We start from the raw sequence: 16,632 nt of genomic DNA, 5'->3' as shown, positions 1-16,632 counted from the left end.
TGTCATACCTTCACAGGAATCACTAAGATTTAATTGTTAGAGTGGTAAGTTCACTGCTGCTAGTCACATTACAATTTATTTCTTAGAAGAGGCTGCCCAGAAAAGCTGTTATAGTAAATCTTCTAACATCATCACTGTGTGAACATGGCTTTTTCATTCTCTTGAATTAAATCTCTAGCCTAGATGGGAGAATAATAGCAGATGACACCACGTACCAGTGACATCAGCAGCTGAGTAGATGGCACACTGCTGGCAGGGACAGCTTCCCTTAGTACTGGGACTGATGCTTTGAGATTCCAGATTGATGCAAGAGCTGTGCAGAAAGCCATAGTATTTCAAGTTTTGTGCAGCTGCTTGACAGGTATTACTGTCAAGTAAGAAAGTTGATTGTATTCTGAATTCAGGTACAAAAATCTAAGAAAATTGCTCTGTCTGGGGAGGACTAAACGTGAAACTGCTTCTTTTCGTTTGGTCTTACACAAATTCTCAACAGAGGAGCTTTGCATTTAACAGTTCTTACAGTCTTGCAAAGTTGTTTCTTATGAAATGAAACGTTGGAATGCCATTTTAGCAATAAAAATAGCAGTACCAACTCCTTATGGTGTTTCCTTGTCTTCAGTTAAATGTTATTAGTCATTCCAGAAAGTCAAAACACTGTTGTTAAAATCCTTTCAGTATCTTTTTAGTGTCAGTTTAATGGAGACTGTGTTCACCACAATGCAGTAGAATTAGTAATCTCCTTCCAAATTTTGGTACATTTTCCAAAAGACAGCTTTTACACTTGATTTAGGGTTCTTTCAATTTGCAGGCTTCTTTCAATTTTTGTTCCCCACTCTTACTGCTCTTAGACTGTACTAATTGAATGTTTCTGTTTTAAGATACTAAGATGTATGTAAAATAATGAGAACCTTCCTACTAAGACTAACAGCAAGACCTCAGGCCCTGCAAGTTTTCAGACAATTCAACTAAGGGTAGCAGTACAGACACCTGAATTACAGAACTTTTATACACCACTTCCAAATTTATTCTGTGTTTCAGCTGAATCCAGCACACTGAATCCAGCCCTAGGAGAGCAATGACAAATGCTGAACAGCACACCTCATTAATGTAACTGAGACACTGGTTGCTGTCTGTAGGTGATCTGTGCAGCAGCTGGATCTCATTGTTTAACTAAACCCACTTCCGGATGTTCTGAAGCAAGTTCTCTCCTCTCTACTCAATAAATAAATTTTAATTGTTCTGCATTTGTTTGCTTTCTGTTTAGGCATGTTGCACTGGAGGATGCTATATAAAACCCAATTAAGTTATATAAATTATCAGCCATTTGATTCTTGTAATGAATTGTTCCCCTTTATGTCAGGCATTCAGAGGACATAGCCCTGTGGAATTATTCAGACTTTCATCCAGTAGTGCAGTTTCAGTACTTTATTTTGAAAGTCTCTAAATAGCTAGTTCAAAACAAGAGAACAATTAAATGTAAAGTGTTCTTTATTAAATAAACTCAAAAGATAAAGCAAATTGTGCAGTTAAGAAAGACAACAACGTGGCTAAAGGATTTTTACAGCAGAAAACAAATTGTGGCAAATGAGCGTTTCAGTCTAGCAGCCAAACTGTCCTCATTTTTATGAAGTTAATTTCGGTCCTCAAATTGTGACTTGTTTTTTAAAAGATATGCTGCTAGAAATTCAATGGGATTGGGCGGTCTGCAAAGAAAAAAAGTAAATCAAAAGCAATTATTTGTTATTATATGAAATCAGGTAGCTGAAGGACCAATCAGCTTCCCTTAAAAGCAACACAGCTCCTCCCAAACACTTCTAAGCATTGATTTAGGGATGACCAACTACCTAGACTGACTCTGTAAATTTCCAATTTATGTCTAATAAGAAAGATTTTAAAAAGGGGTCTTAGTCACTGTGGGTTCAATGTTACTAAATTGCTACAACAGTTACATACTTACCTAAAACCACAGTCTGTAAGCATAAATACTGTACGTACATCATTGATAAGACATGCATTTGCCTCTTTCTTTAACTCATGCTATTTAAAGTAAAACTGAATCTCTGCTTTTTTTCTTTTTTTTTCAAGTGGTTATTGTGTAGCTTAGTTTATTAAGAGGAGTTTTCGTGGTTTCTGGCAACTGAAACAAACACAACAAATCTTCAAGTTTGAGAAGTGCTGTAACTTGCAAGTAGTCAATAATAAACACTTTTGATCACTGGTCTTAGTCTGTAGGTTTTTTAAAAAGAACTATTCCAGCTATACCATGTGAATCCTGCTAATCTGGATTCTGTCCACAGAATAAATGACATACTTATTCCACAGCAGGTCAAACCAAAGGTCTGGCAGTGAGCTAATATGCCTATAAGGAACACAAAAACAACAACAACAAAAATATGCAGAGATAATTCTTGAGACCATCCTTTTGGCATCCAAGCATGTATCAATTCCTGAGCTAGCACCCTCAATAGTCCGGGGTGGATTCCTCTACAGCTTTGACCAGTTGCTTCTTGAGCACAAAAAAAAATGTCAATGTCCTCAACTGAAAGCAAAAAAATAGCTTAATTATGTGACCTGTGAAGGATCAGCCCTTTGTTTGTCATGAATTTGCTACCTGCTTCATTTAATTTGATTACTGTATCAGAAGAAATAATAAACAGTCCATCCCAATCCATCATCTCTGTGCTGTTGTGATTTAACAGGCTCCTAATATGTTAGTCCACAGAAGCCTCTTTTCTAGATATCATCTTATTCAGTCATTTCATATAGAGATAACATTCCATACTTATGGCCACCTTGTCACTCTCACTTTTTCATATTCTACCAGAACACAGGGGAATTATACATAATATTAAAAATACAAGAACATCACAAATTTAAATAGTGACATTACACTTGTTTTTTACCCCTTTGAGTTGGTTTTACCCCTTCAATTTCTAAGTCCTACCATTCAGAATTTATTCTGAATTTCAAAGCAGAATTTTCAGAATTTCAAAGCAGTGCATTGACATATACATGTAACAGTTTAACAACATTTTTCCACAAGGGTAATTTTCAGCTCAGAACCTAACATTTTGTCAGTAGTGTTTTTCACTACCCTCCGAGGTCCACAATTTTATGTTTATTTAGATTCAATGTCACTTTCTGTCAGCTTAAATTTTTCCTGGCAGTCTTCAGTTTTATGAAGTTCCTGTGCAATTATTTACAATTGATCAACTTAAAAAACAAACAGAAACTGAAACTCAAAACTCTCTAATCTATTCTGTAAAACTCAGTCTCATTAACAACTTTTGTCAGCAACTTCTTCAAATTGTTATAAATGATCTTTTCCATTATTCTAGTGTTGAACTTGTTTCACCGTGAAAATTCAACATTTACTTTTACCCTCTATCTCATATCTTCACATCAGTTCCTCATCCATATAAAAGTGTTTTCCTTTAATCCCAACAGCAACTAACTCTCTTTAAAAGTTGTTAGTGAATAACTATGAGAAAAACTTTTTGGAAATTTAAACAGACAGACTGCATCATCTGCACTCCTCTTTATGTATGCCTTCTGACTCCTTCAATAAACGCCAAGACACTTAAAAGACCTAACAAAAATTGTCTTGACCTCCTCCCAAGTATGTAATTTATCCATACGCTCACTATCCTGGATGGTAATTTCTACTGAATTCCATGCATGATCATCAGATGTACTAGGCTGTTCCCTGAACATTTCTATATTCCTTTGAAAAAGAACTTAGCATCCACTAGTTATTTTCCTGTTCAATTTTAAGCAGTAGATTATACAGCAGAGTTGATAGTTCAGCTTTCTCACTCCTGAGGGTTTATTATACTCAGCTGAACAGACAGTTTGCCGTGGTAGGTTCATACTATTCAAATTTTTACCTCTATGTTCCCCAACTCTTCCTATCAATGATCCAATCTCCCTTTTGTGATGACCCCCATAAAGGAGATGGAACAAAAGCAAGGCAAGGGGAAGGAAAAGAGAAAGGGAAGAAAAAAGTTTGCCTGTCACACAGGTATTCAGAGTGTAAGGGCAGAGTAATACCCTTGGGCTGTGTTTTACATTGACTCTGCAGCAGAACTCCCACAGATGTCAGCTGAAGATCTGCAAATCCCTCAGATGTGCACATGGGTGGACCTTCCTAGGTGCCTAATTTTGCTTAATTAGCTGTCTGTACACTGCAGTTTAAATTCTCAACTCCTTTTGAAGTTCATACACTGTTGATGGTTTTTCTGACTGTAGGTGCATGATGCAATTATGGTCATCTCTATCAGCTTCTGATTGTATTATTTCCATTTGAGAGATGGCTCACACAGTATGATTTGCCACTAGTGAGGATACACCAAAAGGCTAGAAATTAGCTTTGTTAAGATGAACACCTGTTTGCTGTTATTGAAGGATACCTTTCTACACTGACTGGTAAAGAGAGCTGGGGCACCTCAACAGCATAATCTTTATTCAGAGGATAAACCATCAGTCTGCTTCTGTAAGAAGCAGACTGTGTTTACAGTGCAGGCTCAGCCACACCCTTTAGAAAGTATCTTAATCTCTGACAAAGATGCATGTTATGCCTGATTTGTCTTTCCTGCTCTTAAATGTCAAGCAGAACTGTTTATAATTCCACACAACAAAAATCTTCAGAACTAGAACATTGTCTTGCCTTGCTTCTCTAAGGTGATTTAAATGATAAAATTAGTAACAAAACCTCTCCCATTTTTCCCTCTAAAACTTTCACAGTAGTGTAGCTTATTGGGAGATCATGAATTCAATAAATAACTCCTGTCATGCCATGTGTGCCTAAGTGAGGAACCCACCCTGCATGGTCAATCACAGCAATTCATGGGTTCATAAACCTGTTATAATGAGGACCTTACAAAGAGCAAAACCATATTTGGTGTGGGAGGCCTGAAAAGTGCTGCACTGCCTGAGTTTGAGACCTGTATTTTCCTAGGAACAGAAGGAACACAGAAGCATCTCACCTCTCTTTTGCAAGAACGGCAAGTCCCTGTAGCAAGATAGGTACAACTGTCTGATCCAAGTAGGCACGTGTGGGTAATGACTGAAGATCCACCTTCTGCTTTGATGTTTTCTCAGCATTTAGTTTCTCATTTTCTACTATCCTCTAAAGTAAAGGAAAAAAAAACATGAATGAACATTGGCAATAGCAGTCACATCTACTTTGAAGTATGTGTGCAAAGTACCCATCTTTGCAATTTGATGGCAATAATTTCTTTATATCTTTTAAAAATATTACATGCATATTTTTCCTTGCACAAAAACCAAATCCAAAGGAACCTTTTGTTAAATGCCTATGTTTTGGGGAAACAATGTTTAGAAGTTATAAGTTTTCTACAAGAGAAGATATCCAATCCCAGTAATTTTTATTTCTGCTTTTTTTTTAACTTCAGTTCAAATTCACTGATTTGAATTCTACATCACTAAGACAGGAATGACTGCCAATGAGTCTCAGTTAGATGGTTCCTGTATACATATGCTTCTAACACAAAATGGTAAAAGCACAAGGAATTCAGGTGAAGCCTGACTAAGGGGACTCGGCTAAAGTCAAGTACTTTGTGACTATGCTCTACTCAAGTATAGATGGACACTTTAAAGAGAACATATGCAAAATGCTTCCAGGTACTTTTTGATCAAAAAGTGCTGAATCACTGTACACCATTAACTGTAGTTGAAAAGTGATACCCTCCTACTGCCAGTAAACCAAATGTATTCAGTGCAATGTACATGAATCTACTGGCACAGGACCAGGGTGTTATGGTTCTGTAGGAACCATGGAAGCTGAGGCATAGAGACAAGCAGTTATCAGAGAGATTAGTCCCAGAATATGTTTTAACATAGTTTCTGCAAAACCTGAGCATAGAGTAGGAACTTATAATAAAGGGAGACTGGAGGCTTTTCTTTAATAAGAAGAGTAAATAAATGCCATAGAGTTAGGAAGTGATTCTCCCAGTCTACTCACCATAGGCTGAGCCTAATGTGGATGGTTTTTTTGTGCCATAATATATATCTGTGTCTCTCACAGACAGCAACAGAACAGATAATAATCATAAGAGACTTCAAAAAAAACCTCCCAACTCATTAAAAGGCTTATTATCTATTTCAGTACCATTTAGAACAATGGAAGTAACACAACAGAAAATATATTCACAGCTATTTCCACCAGGGACAGATATTGCTTAGTTCCATTGAGAATATTACATTTTCTGAAGCTAGAATCAGGAGTCAACTTCTTTCCCCTAATCACAAATGTGACTTCCACTGCAACAAAATCTTTGTTACCTCTACATTTTCAGTGAGGCCGTATTCGGAATGAGGATTTTCTGGAACCTGTAAAATAACACGTTAACAAAGTTAAAATTCTCCTTTTACGCATGTAACATAATGCACATAAAACATTCCTTGTAATACCTGTGGCTGTCCTTCCATAATCTGTTCTCCCTCCATGATTCCAAAAGCGAAATTTGATGGACGTACAAGAAGATCTAGGAAAAAAATAAAAAAACTGGTCAGCAGGCTGAGATGAAGCCCATGTGAGCTCAGTGATATTGCATCACTTAGTTACTAATGGTTACCAAGGCACAATTACTAGAAAGCAGAGGGAGTTGTTCCGTGCTCCCCCCGCGCCAAACTTGAACTGGTTTCTCCCGCACGCAGAACCGACAAGTGCCTTTAAGTTTCGCGTTTCGTCCGCTGAAGAGAGCAGTACTGGGATTAGAAAATACAGCAATCATCCCCCCGGGACGCCGGAGACATCCCTTTCCCTCCTTCCCTCCGTCTGTCCCTCCCGTACCCGCCACAGCGCCCCGAGAGCCCCCGCGGGCAGGGCCCGCCTGGGGCCGCGCCGCAACCGCGGGCCACGTGCGGGCGCCGCCTCCGGCCGCGCCCCGGGCACCCCGCGGGGGAGAGGCGGCCCCGCCGCAGGGCTCTCACCGCCGATCGGTCGGGACGGCGGGACACCGGGATCGGCGGGACGCCGGGAGCCGCTCGCAGCAACCGCGGCCTCGGTGGCGAAGTGTTTTGACGTCAGCGAAGCGGTCGCGCGGCCGGCCCCCGGCGCAGCGCGCCTGCGCGGGCCCCACCCAGCCCCGGCGGCGGGGAGGGCGGGGCCGGGAACAGGTTCGGTGTGTGCTCCTCTGCAGGCGGCCTGTCGGGATAAAACTCCGGGATGGGCTCGCTTCCAAATCAGCCCGGGGTTCTGGGTACAGGAATATGCCCGTAAATCAATGCGGCTGTGGGGTCACCAAAAGTAACGTTGCTGAAGCTAATTTGGGTCTGAAAGTGGGGGGTTTGTTAGTGGAATAACTTAGTGTTAACGCTGCTTGAAGCTTCTGGAATTTCTTTGGTATTACAAAATCTGTTAAAACTTTATATCAGTAAATAAGAGATTTTTTTAAAGGGCAGTTAAATATACTTTAAAAAATTCTCTCATGAGCGGGCTGGAACATACTTGATAATATTTTCATAATAGAAGTACATAATAACTCTTACAAAACAGAAGACATACATCGCTGCATTTTTTTCAGCACTAATAAGTACACTGTCTGTCTAATAATGGTCTAGGACATGAATAGTTGCTATATGTTTGTATGTTATTTTATATGTGATATCATTCTGTATTTTATACAGTAAGAAAACTGTATACTGTGTACTGTTCTGTCATTAAAAGAAAACCACTCCACTCTGTCATTTAAGAAAATAAATACACATTAGCAGGGGCAACTGGAAGTAACTTCACGAGGCATAAACAAACAAGAAAAAAAAAAACCAAGTAGTTTTATAGTAATTTTGGAAGAATTAATAAAATACTGCAGACAGTAGTGATTTTAGTTTGGCATATCCTTTTAATTAACATGCCCCACCGACTGCCCTTTCTTGCTATAAACTGGGGAAACTCGCTTGTGCACTGAATTACCTGTCTGCAGTTTTGGGACCGTCTCAGCTCCTGTGTGCTGTCACTATAGGACACGAAACTACATGACACGGTCACACTGTTGTTCTCAAGGTGAAATAAGGGAAGTTTATTTTCTGAGTCCAACATTTATAGTTTTCCAAAAGTGGCAGTGGATTGGAGGGTGAAAGTGCCACCTCACCAATGACACTGGACAAACCAACACTCTATCAAATTTCTCCTCCTCCATAAAAGAATGCAAAACAATAAGTTATTTACAAATCAGGGCGACAGTGTGCAGTTCAGGGGTGCAGCAGAGAGATGATCTGTCAATCTAGTATCACTCAGTATTTTATTTGTAGAACAGAGAGTGTGTGGCAAAGCAAAACAACGGCGAAGAAGATCACACAACGGACAACGCACCCACAAAGGTGGGAAGGTTGAAGCAGAGAGGGAGGCGTTCGCTGAAGTGGTGAATATAGCGGCAGGCACAGAAGTGCTGGTGTATGGATACTTCCCTAGGTTGCTAGACCAAAGGTACCAAAGCATTTTTAGGGTTTGAAATAACCAAAGGAGTTGGGAGCTGGAGGATCTATCTCTTTGGTGAAACACAAATAAATATTATGGCTGGGTAAATAATTGATAAAGGCCTGGACAACTGCATGTTCACTTTTGGTAAGGAGAGTGGAGTAGAGTTAAGATTTTTTTTTTCTTCCGGAGCGATGTATAATGTATAGTGAATTCCATTAGCTCCCTGCATGTGAGGAGACAGCCTGTCATTCCCATTACAGAGCTGCGGAGCAGACAAAGCACCGCAGCACACTCCCGGGGGCGGCGGGAGCAGGGACACCGTCGGGGACTGGCTGCTCCACGCCTCTCCGTGCGAGTGAATTCCCCGGGCTCTGCCTGTGTGCCACCAGCAGTGACTCCAGGCGGGAGCGGCGCCAGGAACCTGCGCTGCATTGTGCCTGCGGGGCGGCTCACAATCCCGGTCAGAATAACTAATCCTGTTAAATTATTCATCGCCCGTCCGCTCGGTGCGTCCCTGGGCCGGCACGGAGCGGCCTCGGCCAGGGCTGGAGTGGGCTGGTGCTGTTGCCGTCGGGTTGCGCTCCCTGCGAGTCCCCGAACGGAGGCTGCAGCCAGCTGGCGGGCGGCCTCTTCTCCCGGGCAACCAGCGAAAGGACAAGGGGACGCTTCCCCAGGCTGTGCCAGCGGTGGTCCAGGTTGGACACTAGGAGGAATTTCTTCACAGAAATGGTTGTTTAACAAGGGAATGGGCTGCCTGAGGAGGTGGTACAGTCACCGTCCCTGATCATGTTCAAAACCCGTCCGGACGTGGTAGTTAGTGCTACGGCCCAGTTTTACATCGGTCAAAGGCTAGACCCGATGATCTCACAGGTCTTTTCCGACCACATAGATTCTGTGATTCTGCGCTTTCCAGGCCCAGCGCTCAGCGCCCCCGAGAGCCCTCCCGTCGGGCTGTGGGAGCGGGCAGGCCGGGCGCTGTAGGTGCCCTACCCTCGCCTCCCAGCGGGGCAGGGCCGGTGCCACCTCTCCCCGCCTCGGCCGGGGCCGCCCGCATCCCGCCCTCCGTCCCTCCCCCTGGGCCGGCCGAAAGGGGCGTCGCCGCCGCCGCCATCGCCATGGCCGGTTGTTGTCAGTCCCTGGCAGCGGGTTATGGCGACGGCGGTGAATGAATTCTCCGGGCGGCCGAGGGAAGAAGAAGGGCTCAGCCGGCTCCAGTTCCGCGCCTCCGACCGCCGGCGCCTCTCCCTCCTCGCCGCCCGGGCCGGCGCCCCCCGTGCCGCCGGCGGGGGCGGCGGCGGCGGCGTCCCCGCACAAGCGGAACCTGTACTACTTCTCGTACCCGCTCTTCGCCGCCTTCGCCCTGCTCCGCTTCGTCGCCTTCCAGCTCGGGCTGCTCTTCGCCTGGCTCTGCGAGCGCCTCTCCCGCGGCGCCCTCATGGCCGCCAAGGGCAGCAGGGCCGGGGCCGGCGAGGCGCCCGAGCCCGGCGGGGCGCCCGAGACGGTGCGGGCGTGCCACAAGCGGGCCTTCGAGTGCATCTCCATGGCTCTGCGCATCGACGAGGACGAGACAGGTAAGGGAGGGAGCGCCCGCGGCCGTCCCGGGGGTGCGGGGACAGGCCGGCAAGGCCCTGTGCCGTGGAACCGCTTTCAGCCGAGAGCAAACAAAACCCGCCCCGGGAGAAATGCGGGGGTGAGCCGGGCTGTGTGCGGGGGTGAGCCGGGCTGTGCCCGCATGCGGTGGCGGTGCTTTGGTGCCCGGCCGGTCCGTCCCTGCCGCAGCCCGCAGGTGCGGGTCGGATCACAAAGCTGCGGCCCGGGCTCGTTCCCCTCGCAACACAAGTGCTTGTATTTCTCCCCAGAAACTTAATTTTTGCCGTGGGGGTGTGGGTGAGGTGGGTAAAAATTGCGGTCGGGTGTGTGACTGTAACCAGCCTTCACCAAGCCAGCTGGACAACAAAAGCAGCAAGGACAATAATAAGGATGCATCCTACTATGCACTGCCTGACAAATGATGTGAGTGCTCAAGCGAAGCTGCAGGTTACTTGGCCCTCAGAATGCCCATCTGGAGTGGTGTGACTTTTAAGGAAATAAATACTTTAAGTATTTTGGCAGTTTCTTAAATCATGTTTTTCTTAAACTGTTTGACATGCATACTCTTAAAAAACCTAAAAAACTACCACTGTGTGATGAGAAGACCTTAAGGAGAGTGTTTAGGGTTCAATGAAGTAAAAGAGAGGAGTGAGGATTTTTTACAAAATACTTGATACTGAATTAAATTTAATCATGCTAAATGCAGCAGCATGATTCTGTCAGCATGCAAAAGGTGGGCTTTGGGGGCATGCTGTGCTGGTGTTTAAATTTCTCTGGAAAAGTCAGAATGCTTTATTCTAAACTTTCAGTTGCGTTTTAATGAAACTGCTATCCTAGAGGAGGAGATTAAACATATAGGAGTAGGCCTTCAACAGAAGCTGCATGCTGACAGCACCATAAAAGCATGGGATGTGTCCTCTTTTGCGTTGACAGTTTGGGAGTGGCAGTGGTATGCTCTGGGAGAGGAAAAAAAAGCCTGCACCATGTGCAGCAAGGTTAGTTCAGCACAGATGTACAGCAAGAGAGCACTGAGGGTCATAGGAACAAAGCATGAAAGAAGGGGACGTAGCTGAAAGCTTCGGTGGTGTTGATGATGGCTCTGTGAGTGGCAGTCTTACCTTATCAGGCACCTGTTCCACTGCTGTGACCTCTGACTGTTGGTGGTTTGGAGGGTAAGCCCTTAAATATGAATTTTAATAATGGACTTGCTCTGTAGGTATCTTTAGGGTGATCATACATGAATTAGCTGCACAGGCCATACATTTAGTAAGATGATCTTTCCTGCTAATGTGAGCAGTTACACAACTGTTACAGCCCTGCAAGTGCAATATACATTCCACTGAAAAAGAGCTCCCTTTAATACATAGATTTGTTATTTGCTTATCTGATTTTACCAGAATACTTTGAAAATTTTTTGATCTGTAAACAAGCTTTTTATATCTTCAGAGAGAAAACTGTATTTTAGACATAGTATGTGAAATGGTTGGGATTTCTGAATTGTCTAGTAGCCTGTTATGTGGCATTTTTGTTGTTGTGGGAGCTGTGCATACTTCAGTAATTTTGATAGCACTTCTGGTAATTTTTTACGTTTCTGAATTAGTGGGGCAGTTATTCTTGTTTTGGTATTTTCACAATTAAGTTTAACATCTTTTCCTAAGAAGGCACATGTAGTGTGTTGACCTCTGCAATCCGTTAAGCATCCACACAGCTGCTTGTTTACTCTTCTCAGTAGGACAGGGGAGAGCATAGGAGGAGCAAAAGGGAGGAGGTAAAAAAAAAAAAAAAAAAGGTGAGAAATCTTTCCAAGAAGCAATGATTGCCTTGGAAGACAACCCCCATTCAGGTATTCATCTACTCAGGTTTTTATTGATGAGCATTATATTGTATGATGCAGAATATTCCATTGGTCATTTTGGGTCAGTCATCCTGCTAGTGTCCTCTCCCAACTTCCTGGTTACCCTCAGCCTACTCACTGGGGATCTAGATGGGAAAAAAAAAAACCTTGAGGTTTAGCTGTTCAGCAATACCCAAAACATTTCTGTGTTATCAACTGTTTTAGTCACAAATCCAAAACACAGTGCCATTGGGGCTGTTTGAGAAAAATGAGCTCCATTCTGCCAGAACCAATATAGCAAGTCAGCAACTTCCAAGGACTGTGACATTTATTTTATTTTTTTAATGTCATAATCACTAGTCAACCATTCTGTGTGGAGTTGAGCACAACCTTTGCAAACAGCTTGGTGTTGTATTGTGCTTTGGAAACTTTCTCCAGTTAAAAGCTGGAAGTGAAATTTTAATGATGACCTTGGCATGTTTGCAGCTGCCCCTAAGAATAACAAAGCCATTCAGGCTTTGTTAGCAGAGGTGGCTGGAATCATCTCAAATTAGATTTTTATTTAGCTATAATCAGTATTAGATTTGTGATTTACACTGCAGTCAAAACTGTTTCTGTGGGTGGTGGAGAGAAGAAGCTTAAAGAAAAAGTCTAGAGAGAGGATTGAAGTCACTCACCTTAGGTGATTTAATTTATCTAGCTTTGTCCTTAACAGTCAGGATATATGAGGCTGGTGAAGAAAGGGCAGTAATGATATAATTCCCAAGGTGTGTGGTGTTCATGACTATAGGCAGGCACTCTGTGGTTTGTGGGGGAAAGAAGAGCAAAGCATGAAATTATCTGCACAGGGGAACTTGCCAAATTTTATTAATAAGAGATTTTTTTTAATCTGAAGACGAGCAAGAGAAAACCCTGAAGAGGATTCTAGAAATGTATTGAAATATTTTTACTAACACTGAAATTTGCTAGAAAATAGGTTTGGGACTGAAGTGATCAAAAGATTCAAAAGATTTGAGTGTAGAAGCACACAGCCATTGGTAACTGGCACTTAGGAATAGTTTTGTGAAACATTGTCATCTGAAACTAGGGTAATCATATCTGAAGTTTCATTGTAGGCATTTTTAGTTTTTTCTACCACTAGTAGCTTGTTAATGCTGATCAGGTTTTATGTTCTAATACCTAATCTGTTATATTCCTCAGTGGAAATGCATGCTTAGTGCGATATAATTATGTTGCAAAAGTGTTTTTTAATATGCTGGCATATTAATTTTTAATGCAGAGTATTTATGGAAAGGGAGCAATATGAAGTAGATATTAATAGGTCTTCAGTGGTTGACTTACAGTCATGGTGTCACATGGCTTAGGTCAGGCACAGGCATGTTCGTGGCTGTGTGTGCTGTAATTTCCACTCAGGACGTGGTTGGTACAGAGGTGAGCTTTCACTCTGCTTGTGTTCTGCTTCATGTGAAAGTTGACACGCACCTGTAGTACAGCAATTTCATAATAGCATAAACAACAAAATGCCCTCATGACAAATGAGCTGCAGTGCACAAAAGGTAACCAGAGAAGTGTCTCTAATCTCTCTCATGTAGTGTCTTAGACTTGTTGCTTTTCTTCTTGAGTTTCTGTGCTTCTAGTGTTATTTTGGGTATTATTATTGTTTTTATTGGCCGTCACTGGAAGATTAAGAGGCACATCTCTAGTTGATGTTCCAGAAGTAAAAACTGTTAATTTCACCGTTTCTGTTGGGAGTAAATATGTGTAGGTGAGCTTTTATATCTTTTTTTTTCTTGGGGGCAGGGGAAGGGGGGGATTTATTTCTAAGGCAAGCAAAAGTGATTTGAGGCTGGTGTAGTACCTGCTTTTAATAGAAAAGCTTATTTGATATTTAAATTGATATAAAGTTGACAGTGTCCCTTTAAGACTTCCTTTAAATCACAGGATTTTGCTCGAATATCTCTTCCTCTCTCTTACTTGTTTTATGCAGCATTCTATAGAACCGTTCCTAAGCTTTAATTCATTCAAGAAAATAATGGGCTCACTTCCTTTTTAAGCAGGACAAAAGGAACAAGCTGTTGAATGGTATAAGAAAGGAATTGAAGAACTGGAAAAAGGAATAGCTGTCTTAGTAATTGGTCAAGGTAAGCCAGTTTTGAGTTTTGTGGAACTGATTTTGGTTTATGGCTTCTTTAAAGTGAGAAATCAATATTACTAAATATGGTAGGGGCTAGGAGCAGCCTGCTGTATGAATTATTTCATAAGGATCTTTCTTATTCCTGTTTTAGCTGTAGGTGAACACTGGTCCTTTTCTCTATTCCACCTTAATATTCTGGTCTATATCACGTGCAAATCTTGCTCCAAATATTTTCAGACTCTGCAAAATCATAAGGAGTTCATGAACACTGTTAAGTAAAACATGTGATTTATTATATAATGGGAGTGCCAAAATACTGAGTTTTGATTTGATTTGATGAAGTTGACAGTTCATGTTCTCACTTATGCAGAATTTTATATTCCCTTCAGTATAATAAAAGAAACCCCCACTTCAGAATGGCCTGACATTGTGTTTCTGAATAACTTAGGCCAAAATAACTGAACATTTCCAACAAAGGAAGAAAGCCATCTCTCTATGTGGAAACATTTTTACCTTTAGTTTAGAAGCAGGTATGTACCATAGAAATACAGGCGTAGTAAAGGTCTTGCTGAAAATTTCTGTCCTCAAAATAACATTGTAATAATAATAACCCAAATCACCTGCCCCAAACCTAAACCTGTGAGTGTTTTTGTAGACTTAAATTTTTCCCCCTCATCTCTGCTTAGAAGTATATGTGATCTTACTTAGGAGGCAATACCAGTGGCATTTGATATAACCTCTATAAATTGCACAGTTTAAAAAAAAAGCTTGACTTGAACAGACAATATTTCTTAGAAAGTGGTGGTGTTAATTCTGTGTGTTTTGAAATGTAAAGGGACACAGTCAACTGAATTAAAATATATTAATTTTGTCAAAGTAAATTATTTCAAGTTGTACTTGCCTCTCAGTCACTTTTCAAGCTTTTTTAAAATCTTTTTTTATTTGATTTCTGTTCAGAGAAATGCAGAGACAAGGGACATATTAGGTCAGCATGAAATGTTTGACTATATGCAAAGCAGTGTTTGCGTTCCTATCACTCCATAAGCACTGTTGTAAAGCAGAGAGTGTCAACTAACATTAAATTCTTGATTAAATAGGAAGCTTTAGAGTTTTCTTCATTAGTTTTGTAATGAAGTTCCATAGAGGAGGGAATAGATAAGGGGTGGGAGGAGGAGGGCAGTCTGGGTATCAGTATTTTAGCACTTAATTTACCAGATTGTGTTTTAACATGGATTTTTCTTTGTAAGGTGATCAGTGTGAACGGGCTCGACGTCTCCAATCTAAAATGATGACAAATTTGGCAATGGCCAAGGATCGGTTGCAGCTTTTAGGTACCAGTTACAATTCATGACTTTGGAAAGTTTGTAATTATTCACAACTTCATTTAATGTATTCTTCTAAAATATTACTTTGATTTTTAAAGTGAAGGAGTCATTATCTTTGTAGGGTCTCTTTAGTTTAATTTTCAGTTGGGAGTAAGTGCTGTTGATGGATTTTGAAAATGGAATTTCATGACCCACTTTCAGGTATAAAAGTAACTGAGAAGTCTTTATATCATAGCACACTTGACTCATAAAATGAGGAAGTCTTGATTAACTCCTGATGGAATTTGTTCAGGATTTTTCTGTTTGTACTGTAGTGAAATTTATTATATATTGCAGATCATGAGTGCCAAGTGTGCTTCTTGTAAGAGTAACTACTTCATATTCTGTTGATTTTGCTGTCACTTATATTAACAATTTTCCTTATTATTGGTAAATAATAATGATGATGATAATAATAATTCTTTAACATCATGTAGACCATAAGGTTGTGAAATTCTCATTTTCTTGATTTTTTTCTAGTAGTGTTCTATTTTAAAATTAGAAGTTATGGTCATATTTTTCAGAAGCATAGTGTTGCATAGCTTTAGCTTTATTAAAATTAAATGTTGTATATAAGTTCTTAACAGAGTAAAAATCCTCCCATCAAACAACAGACCCATTGCTCTCTGTAGTGCATCTTCTAAATTTAAAACTTTGAAAGTGTTCTCAGTTCAGTCAGTAAAAGTAAAATAAGGGATATTTTTTAAATTGCTCTTTAAGGGTACTCTAACAAATGTACTTGATTTTAACTTGCATATCTCAGCTTTAATCATACACTGTCCTGTGTGCCGTTCTACTAACTCATTCTTCTAGCAGCATATAGCACAGATGGGAAAACTTGGGCTCTTTTCTCCTCTTACACTTCGTGGTTCTGTGGTCCTAACTGGTGGTTGACAGGGAAGTTGTGACAATCCCAAGGAAGTGAGCCCCTTTTGTTTCCCTTGAGTTCATAATGTCTTTGATATTTTTTGAAAAAAAAATTGAAAGGGGCAGGAGGTGAAAAAGGCATCTATCTTCTGTGCTTTAGTATGGGTGTTTCTTTATACAGTTTTAGTATATGGAGAAAAGATATTTTCCACTCACTAGGGTTTAAGGCTGACTTCTAGAGGTAATATGAACTAGGGAACAATAGAGTGAAAGGGATTACATGTAACAATCATTGGTAAGGTATGGCTTGAAGCAACAGTATTTGTGTTTTGTGGGTAGTGCTTCATCCTTGCTTGTATTACTTTAGTAGTGCTTGCAATGTTGATAAGTTGCTTATTTG

General features: G+C 41.3%; 2 protein-coding genes across 7 annotated transcripts in view; one reads left to right on the top strand and one right to left on the bottom strand.

Annotated features, from left to right (window-relative positions):
* Window positions 1–1,424: 1,424 nt before the first annotated feature.
* On the bottom strand, window positions 1,425–7,045 carry DPY30 (dpy-30 histone methyltransferase complex regulatory subunit). 3 transcript variants are annotated; one of them, XM_084203225.1, is made up of 6 exons: window positions 6,955–6,979; window positions 6,611–6,714; window positions 6,433–6,506; window positions 6,304–6,351; window positions 4,986–5,128; window positions 1,425–1,703 (listed from the first exon to the last, which is right to left on the bottom strand). In XM_084203225.1, the coding sequence occupies exons 3-6, from the start codon at window positions 6,466–6,468 to the stop codon at window positions 1,631–1,633; spliced, it is 300 nt and encodes a 99-aa protein (XP_084059351.1). In that variant the 5' UTR covers window positions 6,469–6,506; window positions 6,611–6,714; window positions 6,955–6,979; the 3' UTR covers window positions 1,425–1,630. The 3 variants fall into 3 exon arrangements, with proteins under 3 accessions (XP_084059351.1, XP_084059349.1, XP_084059350.1); XM_084203223.1 differs by lacking the exon at window positions 6,611–6,714 and having other exon boundaries at window positions 6,955–7,045; XM_084203224.1 differs by lacking the exons at window positions 6,611–6,714; window positions 6,955–6,979 and adding an exon at window positions 6,815–6,947.
* Window positions 7,046–9,538: 2,493 nt separating this feature from the next.
* SPAST (spastin) overlaps window positions 9,539–16,632 on the top strand; it is a 38,566-nt gene continuing 31,472 nt past the window's right edge. For 2 of the 4 annotated variants that reach the window (XM_084203217.1, XM_084203215.1), the window contains exons 1-3: window positions 9,539–10,014; window positions 13,925–14,008; window positions 15,249–15,332. In XM_084203217.1, coding sequence (XP_084059343.1) covers window positions 9,609–10,014; window positions 13,925–14,008; window positions 15,249–15,332 — 574 coding nt within the window. In that variant the 5' untranslated portion in view covers window positions 9,539–9,608. Of the gene's footprint in view, window positions 10,015–13,921; window positions 14,009–15,248; window positions 15,333–16,632 lie in introns of all 4 variants that reach the window. The other 2 variants (XM_084203216.1, XM_084203214.1) reach the window with 1 other exon arrangement.

Source organism: Fringilla coelebs (assembly GCF_963513975.1).
Source record: "Fringilla coelebs genome assembly, chromosome: 3".
NCBI classification, from domain to species: domain Eukaryota; kingdom Metazoa; phylum Chordata; class Aves; order Passeriformes; family Fringillidae; genus Fringilla; species Fringilla coelebs.
The sequence above is the reverse complement of the archived record's forward strand: the minus strand, read 5'-3'. Positions and strand labels throughout refer to the sequence as shown.

Bases quoted from the DNA above. Each gene is read 5' to 3' on its own strand.
- DPY30 (XM_084203223.1), bottom strand. From the start codon at position 6,468: ATGGAGGGAGAACAGATTATGGAAGGACAGCCACAG. The intron at 6,352-6,432 runs GTATTACAAGGA...GTTATTTTACAG, and splicing joins TTATGGAAGGACAGCCACAG to GTTCCAGAAAATCCTCATTC. The intron at 1,704-4,985 runs GTGAGATGCTTC...TTTTCTTTGCAG, and splicing joins GCCGTTCTTGCAAAAGAGAG to ACCGCCCAATCCCATTGAAT.